Source organism: Diceros bicornis, chromosome 32, assembly GCF_020826845.1.
Source record: "Diceros bicornis minor isolate mBicDic1 chromosome 32, mDicBic1.mat.cur, whole genome shotgun sequence".
NCBI lineage: Eukaryota > Metazoa > Chordata > Mammalia > Perissodactyla > Rhinocerotidae > Diceros > Diceros bicornis.
In genome coordinates, this window is record NC_080771.1 from 11,851,775 (window position 1) to 11,868,626 (window position 16,852).

At 37.8% G+C, this 16,852-nt stretch overlaps 1 protein-coding gene across 7 annotated transcripts in view; it reads right to left on the reverse strand.

Moving 5' to 3' along the window:
* Positions 1-16,852, reverse strand: part of CNOT1 (CCR4-NOT transcription complex subunit 1) — a 101,159-nt gene that overhangs the window by 51,685 nt on the left and 32,622 nt on the right. For all 7 annotated transcript variants that reach the window (XM_058527937.1, XM_058527935.1, XM_058527932.1 and 4 more), the window contains exons 3-12: positions 9,196-9,303; positions 8,534-8,632; positions 8,098-8,166; positions 7,956-8,010; positions 7,276-7,479; positions 6,177-6,345; positions 4,703-4,829; positions 4,445-4,555; positions 1,053-1,223; positions 629-756 (exon numbers count right to left, since the gene is read on the reverse strand). In XM_058527937.1, coding sequence (XP_058383920.1) covers positions 629-756; positions 1,053-1,223; positions 4,445-4,555; positions 4,703-4,829; positions 6,177-6,345; positions 7,276-7,479; positions 7,956-8,010; positions 8,098-8,166; positions 8,534-8,632; positions 9,196-9,303 — 1,241 coding nt within the window. The remainder of the gene's footprint in view (positions 1-628; positions 757-1,052; positions 1,224-4,444; positions 4,556-4,702; positions 4,830-6,176; positions 6,346-7,275; positions 7,480-7,955; positions 8,011-8,097; positions 8,167-8,533; positions 8,633-9,195; positions 9,304-16,852) is intronic.

Genomic DNA, 16,852 nt, shown 5'->3' on the forward strand with positions numbered 1-16,852 from the left:
AGGGCTGGGGAAAAAAATGGAGAAAACATTATAAAGTAGATGCCTTTGGGGACAGATCCAACCCATGCCCCCCTAACACAATATACACTGTTCTGTGTATTTCAACAGTGATGAAAGTACTTTCACCAACCTTATCTCACACCCCCCGAGACAAGTGACTTGAGTTCCAGGAGAAACCTACTGGGCAAGAGTCAGATTCTCCTTCAGCAATTTGGAATTGGAACTCACAGAAACTAGATAATTTAGCTGAAAGTATTAGATTTGGTGGGTTGGCTATCTTGAGCTACTTACAAAGGAAAGAAAGCAGGCAAATCTACAGGGAGAAGAAAGGGATCTAACACTAAGGGAGACCAATATTGGATAGTTTCAGAAAATACCTAACAGCAGAACTTGGGAGAGGTGTAACTACCTAGTGACAGGAGGACTAAAACTAGATTTTTATCCACCAACACCCCTCTAAAAAAATTTAAGGTAAGTAGGCTACCTACAAATACTGTTTCATTTAAACCTTTGAACTATGTAGTTGCTCATTATTAATTTTATATTTCAAAAAAGTAGAAGTGATCTTTTCAAGAAAAGCTAGATAATGCTATTTAATAGTACGTTTACATGGTAAGAGAGTGCTTACCATGTGGCAATTTCTCGATTGTCATCCTCTGGTGGTGCTTTCAGAATGTCAGTGGCAACAGTATGACAGGGATAGTCAGCAAAACAGAAGATTTCTGGATTTATAAGGGAATGCTGAATGAAGGAGAGCTGAAACGAGAGAAAAAGGTCTTTAACACCATAAATGACTGAATGCTATAAAAATTTAGAACATTTTCATTAGGCTAATCTCAACTTTAAGGTTATTAGCATGACAATTTCCCTTTAAAATCTTAATTATGTGCTCTTTCAAAACCACAGACAATTCAGACAGATGACAGGTACATGATGAGATGGTCTTGGAGACAAATATCATTAAATTATTGGGAAAACAGTTTGACTGCTATACTTCAACTCAGGCTGACTGGTATTAAACTATGATAATGTTCATTCAAGATTTATTTTACCTGGCCTTCTGCATGTTTCCAAGGTCTATATATGAGGTCTACCGGGAACACTTCCATGCCCAGACCCCTCTGAATGCCATAAACCACATTATGAAGTCCTTTACTGTCACGAATTTGAAATCCAGGATGGTCCAGTTCATAAGTTACTTCCTTGAAGTTCAAACTCGGGTTCTAAAAAAGAAAAGCATATCAAAATTTAATGAACAAAAGTGTACATATTCTGATGCTTTATCCAAAGAGCAAAATTAAATATGAAGTTCAATCAAGATATTCTAATTGTAAACTCAAAATCATCTGAATCCTTCTGGCATCTCCAAAGAGACTTAGAAAGGTAAATTCTTAATATTCAAAATAAACTGGCTCTACTAGCCAGGTACTCCACTCTTTCATGACGTATTTCCGAATGTTTGAGTATGTAAAGGGGAACTGTCTCCTCCCCTCCTTTGTTCAAGGAACACTCCCATCTCAATATGGCAACTAAATAACTCCTCACCCAGTGGCTCTTGCCTTTACACCAAGATTCTACTAGCTAGAAACAAGTGGCAAAAATAAATCAATTATCCCAAACATCATTCTTAATTAACTAAAGATCTCCCCTAAAAGCACCCCAATGTATGCACCAGGAAAAGTAGTCTAGATTCTTTATATTAAAATGACTGAGGGGCCGGCCCCGTGGCTTAGCAGTTAAGTGCACGCACTCCGCTACTGGCGGCCCGGGTTCGGATCCCGGGCGCCCACCGACGCACCACTTCTCCAGCCATGCTGAGTCCGAGTCCCACACACAGCAACTAGAAGGACGTGCAACTATGACATACAACTATCTACTGGGGCTTTGGGGAAAAATTAAAAAACAAAAAAAAAATTTAAAAATAAATAAATAAATAAAATGACTGAAAATTCTGTTCAAAAAAATTTCTATGAAACGGTATTCAAAAAAGCAGTATGAGACTCCTTAAAGAAACACGAAGCAAAGGAAACAAGCTGATAGACGCAAACACTTCATAAAGTAATAAGTACATTATATGCTTGAAAGGAAAACAGCTGTGCACACTTTGTATTTAAATCTACAACCAAAGCATCATGGCCAGTTTAGTTTTGCTCCAAGGTGACTCCTTTCAAGCCATGAAGACTTTAATGCTTGCTTTGTATACGGCACAAAGAACAAATTTAAATGGGGTTTTCACTCTAAGGTAACAACAGCATTCAGAAAATAAGATTTTTTCTTTCTAAAATTCATTTCAATGACTGACTGTAACAGAAAAGAACCATAAAGGTACTATTAAATAGCATTATCCTAGAAAGAGACAAGTTTGGTAAATCCAAAGGCATGCCTCTGTCCTTTCCTCCTCTCATTCTTGGTGAGCAATGGAAAAAACAAACTACTGACCCAATGTGAATCTGAAATTGTCCTTTGCTCCCTGGCTACAAAAATGTACAGGGGACGGCCCAGTGGCGTAGCGGTTAAGTTCGCGCGTTCCGCTTCAGTGGTCCAGGGTTCGCCAATTCGGACCTTGAGCGCGGATCTACTCACTGCTCATCAAGCCACCCTGAGGCAGCGTACTGGATCTACTCACTGCTCATCAAGCCACCCTGAGGCAGCGTACTGCGTAGAGCAACTAGAAAGATGTACAACTATGACATACAACTATCTACTGGGGCTTTGGGTAGAGAAAAAGGAAAAAAGGAGGAAGATTGGCACCAGATGTTAGCTCAGGGCCGATCTTCCTCAAAAAAAAAAAAAACAACAAAGTACAAAAAACTCTAATATATGAGGAGAAAAAAAGGAAGAAAAGAGGTTACTGATTCAATTGTTCAATCCCACAGTGCAGACACTCAATTTATAGCCTTTCATACTCTCTGAAATCAGAATAAAATAGATTCAGACAACATGGAATACCATCCTTGTCTGCAACTTTAAAAAGAGTATTTTCAAAGGGGGATAAAATACAGATATGGAGCCGGCCCTGTGGCGTAGCGGTTAAGTGCACGTGCTGCGCTGCTGGCGGCCCGGGTTCGGATCCAGGGCACGCACCGACGCACCGCTTGTCAGGCCATGCTGTGGCGGCATCCCATATAAAGTGGAGGAGGATGGGCATGGATGTTAGCTCAGGGCTGATCTTCCCCACAAAAACAAAACAAACAAACAAACAAAAAAAAACAAAGATGAAACTATTGAGTGAAAAGGGCATGTTTTCACTTTTGCAAGACAACCACAACTATTTTGCAATACAAAATATTAACTGGTTATCTGTGAATGACAAAACTGTGGTTTTATTTGGCTTTTCTTTCTTTTCACTTTCCAAGTTTTCTGCCATGATTATGTATTATTTTTTCCCCTCCATTACTAAAGGAGAAGGGGAAGTAAGAAAGGGGAAGAGGGGTACATGTGTGCAGTGATGGATGGTATTTAGTCTCTGGGTGGTGAACATGCTATACTCTACACAGAAATCAAAATATGACGTACATCTGAAACTTATATAATGTTATAAACCAAGGCAACCTCAATACAAAAAGAGTGAATAAATAAACTTTTTTGAAAAAGAATAGGTTGCAACATCATAAATCCATCTACTTACTAAGAAAAATAAAGAAATCCCATTGATGTTGTTAGTAGCAAGGTCATATAGAGAATAGCATGATTCTCCGAAACTCAATTTTACCTATAAGTTACAAATGTGGAAAACTAAAAATGAGAAAGAGGATAGATATATGACCTGACATCTTATAAAGAATGTTGTAAGTATGAATATGTAGTCTTTAATGTTGTATTTTGTTCCTTGACACTTTATGAACAAGACTGAAAATATTACATCTTGACTCAACTGTTCTCCCACTAAATTTCATCACTCCCTTTTAATATCTAGAAGTCTCATTATGTTTTATGTAAGCATTTCAATATTTTAGGAGAGGTACTTTGTTTATTTGGGGGTCAATTATTTACTTTGTGGATATTCCAGAAGTGGAAACAGTAATTAAGGATTTTTATCATCCTTATCCACCCATAAACAACGTTGGCAGGATTTTTGCTGCACCTTCCAGAAAACATTCAAAAGGCCTCCTTTCTCCTCAACAATTCCTCTAACAATCATTTATTTGCAAGAAATTTGTCCTTTCAAAAAAAACCACACACCAACAACTGAACAAATCACCTCCACAGTCCCACTCAGAACTGCAGAGCAACAACTCCTAACGAATACAACTGGAATTTGATTAGGTACTATTTCCAATACTTAATTATCTCGGACACTTCATTACTTTTGAGCCAATGAAGTCGAGAATTACAAAACATTGCTGCTCTCATTCAGCTGGGCATTTTATTCATTAAAATTTACTTTCTTTGAGCTACATCATACTAACATCATGAACGTAAAAACGTGATTACGTGTACTCACCAGTTCTTTGAGAACATCAATCAAGACTTCCACATTCCATGTGTGTGCCTGTGCTCCATCACTTTTATCTTTTCCATCACTCCAGATACCACTGCCAGGAGCTGAAATACTCTGTAGAAGTAAAATTTGAATTAAATCCAACTACTTAATGTGTTCAGCTCCAGCTGGTGGACCAATCAATCATATCATAATTTAATAAATAAAATAAGAAGGCAGGACATTAATTCACACTGTAAAGTAGCTGATTTCTACACTTACCTGTAATGGAATTCCATCTGTTAATCCTGAATGAGTTCGTGCCATCATTCCCAAAACCCTTGCAACCTGGGCAGCTGTGACCTCCCGAACACCAAATTGCATGATTATATTGCGACATTCTTCAACACTGAAACAGAAATTTAACTTCAGAAAAATGCTACCACCCTCAATACCACAGTTAAGAAATACGAATGTAAAATGAGCCCTTGAGTGAAATCCCTAGAGTTTTACTAACATAGGCAGAGTAATAAGCTTCACTTCGTTACTTTTATATAGCTAGGAATGTAAAAACCACCTGCTTAACTAAGAAAATGGAAAATGTTTAAAAGATCAATGGAAGAAAATATGAGCCAAGAGTAATGATATCTCTCACAAAGACATAAAATTATCCTCCTCAATCTTTAGTATGATCAAACTACTCTTTAAAATACTGACATTCAAGGTGAGTTTGACTATTCTGATACGTACAAAGACTTGAAAATGCATCCTAACTTTTTCACTCTGCATCCTGAATTTTAATTAAACAAAAGTTTTATGCCAGGCACATATATACACACAAAAATACACTTTCAAATGTAAGTGGAAATGTGGCTTATATGAGTTTTAAAAACATTACAAGGGCCGGCCCCGTGGCTTAGCGGTTAAGTGCGTGCGCTCCGCTACTGGCTGCCCGGGTTCGGATCCCGGGCGCGCCCCAACACACCGCTTGTCTGGCCATGCTGAGGCCATATCCCACATAGAGCAACTAGAAGGATGTGCAACTATGACATACAACTATCTACTGGGGCTTGGGGGGGGGGGGGATTGGCAATAGATGTTAGCTCAGAGCCGGTTTTCCTCAGCAAAAAGAGGAGGATTAGCATAGATGTTAGCTCAGGGCTGATCTTCCTCACACACACACACCAAAAAAACATTACAAGTTACACTTAAATTCAAAGCAAAGGTACATTAATGCCCTTAATAACTTACTCTCAGAAAAATATTAAGAACCCACTTTATCGTCATAAATGCTACTAACATAGCGTGAAACAATTTCCTTTGGTGCCCCTGGTGGGTGAGAAAAATATGCAAGAGGCAGGGTATAAAAAAGGCAGAAAACAAAGGTTGTAGAAGATGAAAGTCAAGTGAGGAAATTGAGGGTGGGGCAGGGAGGAGAAAAATTAGACACATCAGGTGGGAAATGATCAAGTTCTCAGTGCTCTCTCTCCTCCAAAAGCTAACACCTATCCTGGCAACTAGGCCAGGAACCCGATTCCTAAATCTGAGAAACCAGGGCGGGCCGAGAGAGAGAAATTTAGCCACCAGGATATTTACAGCTACCACCAAAACTAGTGTGTGGAAGATTAAACTTAGAAGCAAAATTCTTGAGAGGCAAAGATGATAACACATTAAGGAATCTTAGGAACTTGCTTTAAAGAATCACACTGTGCTTGGCACAAGAGTAACCAGAAGTTTAATACGTCTTGCTACCAACCTTGCACAAAAGCCATAGCCTACTTCTTGCATGAAATCAGCCAAAGAGCTCTCCATCATGGTTTTAGCTACCCCTCCGGAATCAGGCAGGATCCTGTCCATTAGAATGTCCCGTTTTTCAGGGTATAAAAGTGGTGCAAGCACCACGGGACAGCGTTCCTGAGGAAAATCTGAAGGAGGAAAAAAGATTACAACTGATTAAAAACAAACTATCCTCTTTTATTCTCTTTAAAAGCCCCTCAAACTTGACTCTTTCACAAGTTCACGTTCAAAACAAAGTTTATTCAGTTTTTTCCAATCCAGCTAGCCCAAGTTATGACTTTAACACCAATTCCAAAATCTGAATGTTTTTATATCATAAAAAAATGCTTGTGAGTGTATTTTTAACTTTTTATATTAGAATCCCAGTATCTATTGACCAATTCACACTCTACATATTATTTTAAGTTTTCACAATAGGGCTAATTATCAATCCCCATATAAGAAAGGCATCAAAAACAAAGAGAGTATCAGTCTATTTATTTCACTGACAAGTGAATAACTTCCTATCACTGAGAAAATTAATGTAGTTTAAAATTGAACATAAACATTAGGAAATAAACAAAAATAACAGTGAAAATGAATAGTGGTTAGTCTGCTACCAAAGATTTGTTTTCAAAAAGCCTCCTTATGTCTCCAAAGGATGGATCAGAGGAAGGAAGAATGGCAACAATAGAACCTGAAGTTATCTTAGGAACAACACCAATAGCCAAGGAGGTAAAGTGGGAATATCAATAGTGATCAATTTTTTTAACTAAAAAGAGCATATCACAATAATGTCATCTCTGATTCCCTAAGGGAAAAAAAAAAAGGACCACATGAAAAATCTTAACTGAGATTGTACTTATATTACAAGATTACTGGTGAAGTTATGTTCATTTTATGCCTTTTCTATAATGAAGCTTTTATTACTTTCATATTTTAAATTATAAACTACTCTTTCTTTAAAGATTACCAACATAAGAACAGAAAGGTAAATCACTGTCCTCACTTATATTCTAACATTCTCATTATGTGTTTTGTGTTTATCCAAAGAAATCAACTTTTGTAGACTCCTTTACCTCTGCGCAGCGTCTTAAGAAAAGCGTCTATCTGTTCCTGTCCAACTCCAAAGGCTCCCTTCTGCCCAAAAAGGAGATGGGAGAGGAGAAGGTGTAGGACCTCTATTGCTATATCTTGGAAGCCACCTTCTTGATTTCCACTGACGTCTGCGTCAATGTAAGAACGCAGAAGATCTGGAAGCTTCTGTTTGATAAACTGGGCAGCTAGAAGTCAGGTAAACCAAAAACCACAAGTTATTTTTGCACCACAATGGGTAAAAAGTCACATACCATCAAAATATAGGTGACCATCATTCTCATTCACCAACTCACCTTTCACCCTCTAATCTTAGCTCTAGTTGGTAGGTATAAAATAACAGACCATTTGCCCGGGGGGGGGGGGGGGATGGAGAGTTGATCAATGGGTATAGTTTTTCAGTTTTGCAAGATGAAGAAGTTCCAAACATCTGTTACACAACAATGTTGATATAGTTAACACTACTCAACTATACCTTCAAAAAAGGTTATAAAGGTAAAGTTTGTATTATGTGCTTTTATCATACATACATAAGAGAGACCAAAAGAAGATAATCTTAGAATCTTACTCTCTAAATCTAAACTACAGAGCCTCAAGATTCAAAAATCCCTGGATTTAAAGAATCTAATCTCACTATAGAATCTTTAGGGGAAAAGGAACTTACCAAAACCTCTGAGATCTGAGCTGGAAGAATTCAAGAGGGCAAGGCCAAAAATTACCTGAAACAAGGAGGATTAGATTCACCAAAGAGTCAAACAGCTGTTTTTAATTGTAATTTTGCCTACATCTCTTCTTAAATCACTTACCTCTTGTACTTTGCTTAACTTGAGAACTTTACTCAGCTGGGCAAATAAGTGGGGTGCAGGCTTTAAACTCTGAAACAAAACAAACTTTATTTTAAAACATGAAGAACTTACAATTTTCAAGAAGTTTATAAAAACATCTGTTCATCCAATTATGGTGCTACATAGGAGTGATGTAATTTTGTAGTGCTGCTAGAAACAATACACCATGTCCTAGAACTGTGGACTGACAAGCTTAAGCTTCGCACGATCTGGTTTTAGTAAGATTCTACTTATTACCAAATTGTCTTGATTTTATTAGAAACTACAAAAATCCCAAAGTATCTATGAAATTTTAAAATTAACACATCATATTATGAGATCAACGTTTAAGACCTTATTAGAAAGCCTAATAAGAGATCACATTTTTAGCACTACTAAAGATAAAAGCAATACCAACCTTCTGATAGTGCAATGGATTATCAATGGCATAGGACAGCGTCGAGATAAAGTTTGGCTTTGTAATCAGTGACGCACACTCCTGAATCAGAAACTGAGTCTTTAAAAACAAAAAATGAATTTTCATTAGCACTAATAGTCATCTTCTTGCACAAAGCAGAGGCAGAGGTGTTCATAACATTAAAGTGCGATCCACCTTTGTATACTGTCTCTACGTGATCAAAATCAGCTCTTTAAAAATCTCATTTAAGCTACTTAAAATCTACTTGCAACAAGTGTTAAACTAAAACCTCTACAGAACAGAGTTCATTGACAACTATAAGGAATAACAATATGACAAACTGCTACCAGATTGAGAATCCAGCCAAATGAAACTCAATCTAGGACAAGAGATTCCCTTCTCTGCCTTAGTAACATTCCTGCTTCCTCCAGGCGCTTCTGATCCCCAGCTCTCTAAGCCTGAATTAGGTAGCTGTAATGGTCTGCAGCCAGGCAGGAAAAGGGAAGGACAAGAAAAGGAAAAGTCCCAATACCTTTCAGCCACTCAGCTAAGATTATTTCCGGATGCTCTTTGTATATGTTGTTTGCTACATACTATGACCAAAATGTAATTCATTGAACAATTAGATCTAAGTGAACATAAACTTTGTAAGCCCCAAATACCTGATGAAAATCTTTGCCACTGCTTTTACCATCGCCACTGAAATCCACATGCGAAAATAGGCAGCGTAATAAATGCCTGTCTGCCTCAGGACCGTGCCGATTCACAATCTAAGAAGACCAAAAATATGAGTTTTGTCGTCAATATTAAGGGGGATTAAAAAAAAAAAATCAATCTCTAGGGCAAAATCCCCAGTTATGTTAATTGTTCATTCTGGATTAAGAGTTATAGGAAATTATTGAGATGGAGGTACCAATATTTTATAATTAAATATTTTTTAAATGTTTCCTACAGTCACTGGCAGGAAGGACGTAAGAAGAAAAACTAATAGTAATTAGCCCATATATGAGCTTTGGTCAACATCTACACAAAAAAACAGTAAGCAGCATAAACAACATGTAGTAAGAATACTAAGTGCTTTTTTTCTTTTAAGTTGTAAGGCAACAATTTTATAACAAACTGGACTCACGAAAGCATCACCTTTTCTATGCATTATTTTTACTTTAAAAATGTAACCTGAAATCTAACGTTCTGTGACTCTTTATAACAGCCTGCCTACAAAGCAAGGCCCTGAAGGAACCAGTCTGATTTCAGTACTGCAGATGCTACCCCTGAGCTCCATTAGTTTCTTGGTGTTTCTCAAAATTACCTGTTTGTCCTTGCTATACCCTGAATTAGAAAATCTCCAAATATCTACACATGGTTTGTTCTCACTTCCTTTAGGTTTCTGCTCTCAAGTCACCTCATCAGTGAAGCCTTTCATAACTACCCTCCCTAAAACAGCAACATTACCTGCCCCACCACCCTGCTTTACTTTTCTCCATAGCACTTACCATCACGTGATAATTTATTTTCTACGTCCCTCACTAGACTTTAGGTTGCATAATAGGGAATTTGTCTAGAAGAGCTTAGCACACTGTATGTGCAGAGTAATCATTTGCTTATTAAATGCTACATTATAAACAATAAATATTTACCTACCTACGTCGGACTAGATATGGTACTGAGCTTCCTTGGTTTAATGTTCAACAACTCTGCCAAAAATTACTCCCATTTTATAGATGAGGAGGTGGACACTTAAAACAGATTCTACGAGCCTAAAATCCACTAGTCTATGACTTGTTGGGCCGGCCCCGTGGCTTAGCAGTTAAGTGCGCGTGCTCTGCTACTGGTGGCCGGGGTTCGGATCCCGGGCGCGCAACGACGCTCCGCTTCTCCGGCCATGCTGAGGCCGCGTCCCACATACAGCAACTAGAAGGATGTGCAACTATGACATACAACTATCTACTGGGGCTTTGGGGAAAAAAAAAGAGGAAGATTGGCAATAGATGTTAGTCGATGTTAGCTCAGAGCCGGTGTTCCTCAGCAAAAAGAGGAGGATTAGCATGGATGTTAGCTCAGGGCTGATCTTCCTCACAAAAATAATAAATAAATAAATAAATAAATAAATAAATAAATAAATAAATAAATAAATAAATAAATAAATAAATAAAACTGTTTTAAAAAAAAGAAATATTTGTTAAGTACATGCTAGATACAACTCAAGGTACAGCAAATGCAGCAGAAGACCACTGGGTTCCATAGCTCTCATGAAGTATGTTTCCATGGGGGGAGAAAAGTACAAGTAAAGAATTTCTAATAATATTAACTGTCATGTGAAGAAAAGAAAATAGGGTTATGTGATATTGACGGGAGGGTGGTGCTGAGAAAGACCTTCCCTAAAGATGTAAAATGTAAGCTGAGACTTAAAATATTGAGGTAACAACCAGACAGAGCTGGAGGAAGAGCATCTGAGGCAGAAAGTAAACAGTACACAAAGGATTTTAATAACAGAAAAAGGCCAGAGGGAGTCAGGGGACCAGATCACAGTTAACAAACATACTGACTTATCTGGTGCTGTTACACCAACCTAAAAAATGGAAGAGACTTTCCATTAGACTATCAATGGCCAAAAAACAAAATAAGAAAATTTTAAAGTTTTTGTTTTAACTAGGATCAGCAAAACTTTATGAATATCCCTTCTTATCCTTTATATTTATTTCTATAATATTTTTATAATGTTTTCTGTGTGTGTGAGGAAGATCAGCCCTGAGCTAACATACCATGCCAATCCTCCTTTTTTTGCTGAGGAAGACTGGCCCTGGGCTAACATCCCTGCCCATCCTCCTCTACTGTATATGGGACGTCGCCACAGCATGGCTTGACAAGCGGTGTGTCCATCTGCACCCAGGATCCGAACCTGTGAAGCTCAGACTGCTGAAGAGGAGCGTGTGCACTTAACTGCTACGCCACCGGGCCGGCCCCTGTTTTTATAATTTCACAATTGCTTTTACAGCCACTTGATCTTCACAACAACCCTAAGAAGTATATATAGACAAACAATACCATGTTATTGCAGATGAGATTTTTTTTAAAAAATAAAGGTTGCAATGAGTCAAGACAAATGTTACACATAACTTGCTGGCTGCTGGTAGAATTAGAGGTGTGCTTTATGGTTGCTGGGTGAATGCAATACTGTGATACCATCCTGCTCCTCAGTAGCAGCAACTATTTTTTCTTCTAAAACTAAAGTGGTATTTTAAAAACATGATCTTGGGTTGCAAAGATGTTGAAACAAGATTTAATTGATACTATAAGATTAGGTCCTATATATTTTTACTTAGAAGTCAAACCACTCCACCCATTGGGCAGGGGCGACTAGTAAAATAATTCAAAGTTTTAGTTAACTACCTACCTTACAATCTGATAGCAAAACTTTTAGGCTATATTAAAAATAAAGTAACTATATCAAAGGCATTCTACAATACTTCTATAATGATCTGATTTTTGGCTAGAGTAACATTCTCATCTAAAAGTCACACATCATGAGGGACGTTAACAAACAGTGCGTCTATGGTGGTAGAGATTCAGAAAATCATGTGGAATGGTTGGGAAAATGGGGTACTATTTAGCCTAGAGAATGCACATGAGGGAAGATTAAAGACAATTATGTGAAGGGTACTTACATGAAATATTCAATCTTATTCAGAAAAAGTGCTACAAACATTTTATTTTAGTTCATTATAAAGAAATTCCTAATAAGGCTGTCCAAAAATGGTAATGAGTACTCTTATGAGGTAGTCAACTAACTTACATAGTTACAAACAAAAATCCCTATCTCTAATAAAACTTTTAAAATTCTTCGAGTGGAATATAAGCAGCAATTATCCGAAGAATTTGCCTTCAACCCCAGCTCCTAAAAACAGATTAAAAAAAAAAAAAAAAAAAAAAGACACACATATGGGGATTCCCATACAAGCTCAAAAAGATTTCTATAAAGAAAAATACAGGGCTGGCCCCGTGGCTTAGCAGTTAAGTGCGCGCGCTCTGCTGCTGGCGGCCCGGGTTCGGATCCCGGTCGCTCACCGACGCACCGTTTCTCCGGCCATGCTGAGGCCGCGTCCCACATAGCAACTAGAAGGATGTGCAACTATGATGTACAACTGTCTACTGGGGCTTTGGGGAAAAAAAATAAATAAATAAAATTTAAAAAAAAAAAAGAAAAAAGAAAAATACAAAATCTAGCCTAACAGATGATCTCAAACGTCCCAAAAAATGCCCAAGATTCTATACAATTCTGAAGTACCAGATTTTTAAAACTTAAATTGAAGACAGTAACTCTCTATATTACAATGATTATAGTTACAGTAATTGGAATAATTAGACTATATCCAAATATACATATGCTCCATATAAACAATATATCTGTATCAGCCTCTTCATATTTCTTAAACTTGTTCAACATATTCTAACTCTTAAAAATATTCATTCCAAGAGCCAGCCTGGTGGTGTAGTGGTTAAGTTCGTGCATTCCACTTCGGCAGCCCGGGGTTCGCAGCTCTGGATCACAGGCACAGACCTATGCACCACTTATCAAGCCATGCTGTGGCAGGCATCCTACATATAGAGTAGAGAAAGATGGGCACGGATGTCAGCCCAGGGCTAATCCTCCTCACCAAAAAAAAAAAAAAAATCATTCCAGGTTCTTATGGTATTATCTGTATCAATATCTTGTGTTACTTTATAAAAAATAGTGCATCTATTCAAAACAGTTTAATATGTTGAAAAGAACCTGAAAAATTTTTGCAAATATAAAGGGTTACTTCTAACACAAAATGCACTAATTTAAGGACAAAAATTTTGAATTCCTAAGTAAAAAGATGGTGGAACTAAGATCACTTTTTCCTAGTCTAGCTTCTCAAATAAAATTTTTTAAAATTTCATTTCCAACAACACATTCTCTTTTAAGAAGTGGTCCAGAGAGATATGGCAAATAGCTCATTATTACTACCTCAAATGACAGGCCAAATGCAAATTTCTATTTGGGTTTGATAAATCCAAAAATAAAAATGTCCAGAACTGATAAATGTCCCAAAACATGTATAATTATTCTCTATTCAAGTGATGAATCTGGGGCACAAAGAAGCCATGAAACAAAACAGACTGTCCGTTTAGAGACCCAGATCAACATACAGAAACTGCAGAATGGCAAAGGAGGGAGATCTAAAGGAACAAGCAAGCTCAAGATGCCACTTTTAATGTCTGTGAGCAAACCATCTAGCCAAAGGAGAATGCTGGAGACGGAGAACGAGGAAGAGGAGGCAGCAACCACTACCAAATCTGAAAACAGAAATGGCAGACTACCCCAACACACTTTCCTGCCCTCAAGCATCCCCAGGATTGTTTATATGTGAGGAAATAATTGGATTGATTCAAAGATGAGCAAAAAACCCAAAGACACAGCATGGAACCTATTTAAAGAACCTGTAAAATAAACAGAGCAAAGAAACAAGAGGTGAAGAACACACATTTCAAAGGACTTACCCAGATAAACAAACAAAAGAAGAATTCAGACAAACAGTATTCCATACCTTCAAAGAAATGATAGGAACTTTTTTGTTTTTTAAGGGAAAAATCTTCAAAAAGGTAACACACTAGTTCAAACACAAGATAACAGAAGGAAACGAAAGCTTGCAGGGCTCAGGAAGGAAACATAAGACCAAAATCTTACAGAAAAGATAACCCCCTAATAAAATCCATAAGCCTCAATCCATAAGAGAAGAAAAGGAAAACCATTCAAAGAACACAAGAAAAATATTCCTGAAATAAAGATTTGAATTGGAAGATTGAAAGGTATACCATATTAAGTTCACGCGCTCTGCTTCGGCAGCCCAGGGTTCGTGGGTTCGGATCCCGGGCACGGACCTACACCGCTCATCAAGCCATGCTGTGGTGGCATCCCACGCAAAAAATAGAGGAAGATAGGCAAAGGTGTTAGCGCTCAAGGCCAATCTTCCTCACCAAAAAAAGAAAGAAAGAAAGAAAGAAAGGTATACCTTAGCACGAGAAAGGCTGACACAGAATAACCAAAACTTACAGCATACACAGGAAGTTAATAAACTCTAATTAAAAGAAAATTCATAGGGATATTGAGGTTAGGAGTAGATGTAGGCAAGAAAAGTTAGTTACCTAAAATGCATGAGGGAGGAGAGCGACAAAGGAAGACAGCCAGGCAGCTTTTGGCATGCAATGTTGCTGAAGAATAATGGGGAGCAATATTTAGAAAACTAGGGGGAAATAAACTTGAATCAAGAATTTCATATCTAGCGATCATTGGACTCCAAACAAAAATGATAAAGGTATTTTCAAGCATGAAAGAGCTGAGGTAATGGCATCGTAGTTCTCAATTAAACAAATCTGACAATGATCTACAGCCAAAAAAGAAACAAATGAAAATAAAGTTTTTCGGGAATACAGAAACCTTAGTAAAAGGACAGACAGCAAGCAATGAATCCATTTCAATATATAATACATTTTTAAGAAGACTAAACTATTCTTTGAATAAAAGTTGTTTTATAGATTTGACCCTGGAAACAAATATTTTACATAATTATCAAGCAAAATTAAATTATTAAAAAAGTATTCCCTAAATATTGAAAGTAATATGAAAACAATGAACCCAACTCTATATCCAGTTGGAGGTACAACTATGCCAAGAACTATTCTAAATGACTTTAAAACATTAATTTGATTGTACATCCCTAGTGAGATAGGCCCTAAGGGCTCCCTTCACCCCCCTAAAACAAACAAAGTATTTTCCATAATCATAGTGCTCTTCGCAACGTCAGAATCGTTAGTCTGAGATTCTTGACTGTGTAGTATGGTATAAAGCAAATGAGTGTTTTTATCACTGAAAAGTGGAATTTTCTGCATGGGAAGAAAGGAGAGACAGATTTTAAATCATAAAGTAAAAATCTCTCGGTCCTGAAATTAAATTAGAAGTATCAGCATGAAGTCACGGTGTTATTTTTCTCTTTGGCTCTTCCACTGAAAGGCCTAATAATGGCCAAGTGTCAGTAACCAATACAAGTGTTGAAATAACTTTCTAGGCCCAAAATGAAGCTGCTCCTGCCCAGAGTACCAGGTCAGCAACCAAAACTTAGATAACTTCTGAGTCCCTGTAAATGCTCCACTTGACCTGAAACACAATACATTCAGTCAGCCAATCCCTAAACACCAACCCAATTCTGAGCCTTCTCACCCTAAACAAGGTTGACTATGCGGTCCCAGCCAATCAGTTATTTTCTATTTGTCTCTTCCTTTGTTCTTTATCCTATAAAAGCTTCCTACTTCCTGCCCCATTTTGCAGTTCTCCAAAAGGAAACTATCTGTTTCATGAAAATTAGTTCGTATCATCTAAACTGTCTTCTTTAATCTTTTTTTTTTTTTTGGTGAGGAAGATAAGCCCTGTGCTAACATCTGCCAATCCTCCTCTTTTTTTTGCTGAGGAAGACTGGCCCTGGGCTAACACCTGTGCCCATCTTCCTCCACTTTATATGGGACACTGCCACAGCATGGCTTGCCAAGTGGTGCGTCGGTGTGTGCCCGGGATCCGACTCGGCCAACCCTGGGCCACCACAGCGGAGCACGCGCACCTAACTGCTTGTGCCACCTTCTTTAATCATTTTTTAACACGAGAGATGATGATCTCTAAATACCATTTCCCTCTAAAGTAAAACCAAGGCGTCTTAGACAAACTGCTCATTCCAGGTCTGAAGCAAGAAATACACAAGATGAATCTGGAATATTTTAGTTTCCATGGTTTCTGGAATGACCTCCAAGACTACAAATAAGTATAGTGTCAAAAAGACTCAGAAGCCAACATGAATAAGCCTTCACTGGCCAGAGGAGAAAGAATGAATAAGCAACACTTTCAATGATTTCAAACACATCAAATACGTTAACAATACATCAGTTCCTAAGAACACTAAAAAATTCATTCACTGGTCATGTTTGGAGGTGTGGAGGATCAGAATTGGCCACCCCAAAATGCGTCTCTTTGCCTTGGCTTGATTATTTTTAAGAACAAAAGACTGTGAAAGAAACTTTGGCCTTCCCTCTAACTGCCTAAAAGAATTTAAGATAAAAGTCCTGTCCCCAGGACAGGCCAACACCACAGATAACTCTGGGTACGTAGACTGTGAGGGCCCTGCTAAGCCCATCCTTATCAAAGTTCTCTTTACCAAACACTTGCTTTTCCATCTCCATGTGAATTGCCTTCCTCGCCTTTGAAGTCCCAAACCACGACCCTCAATATCCTCCTTTGTCTTTAGCTTAAAA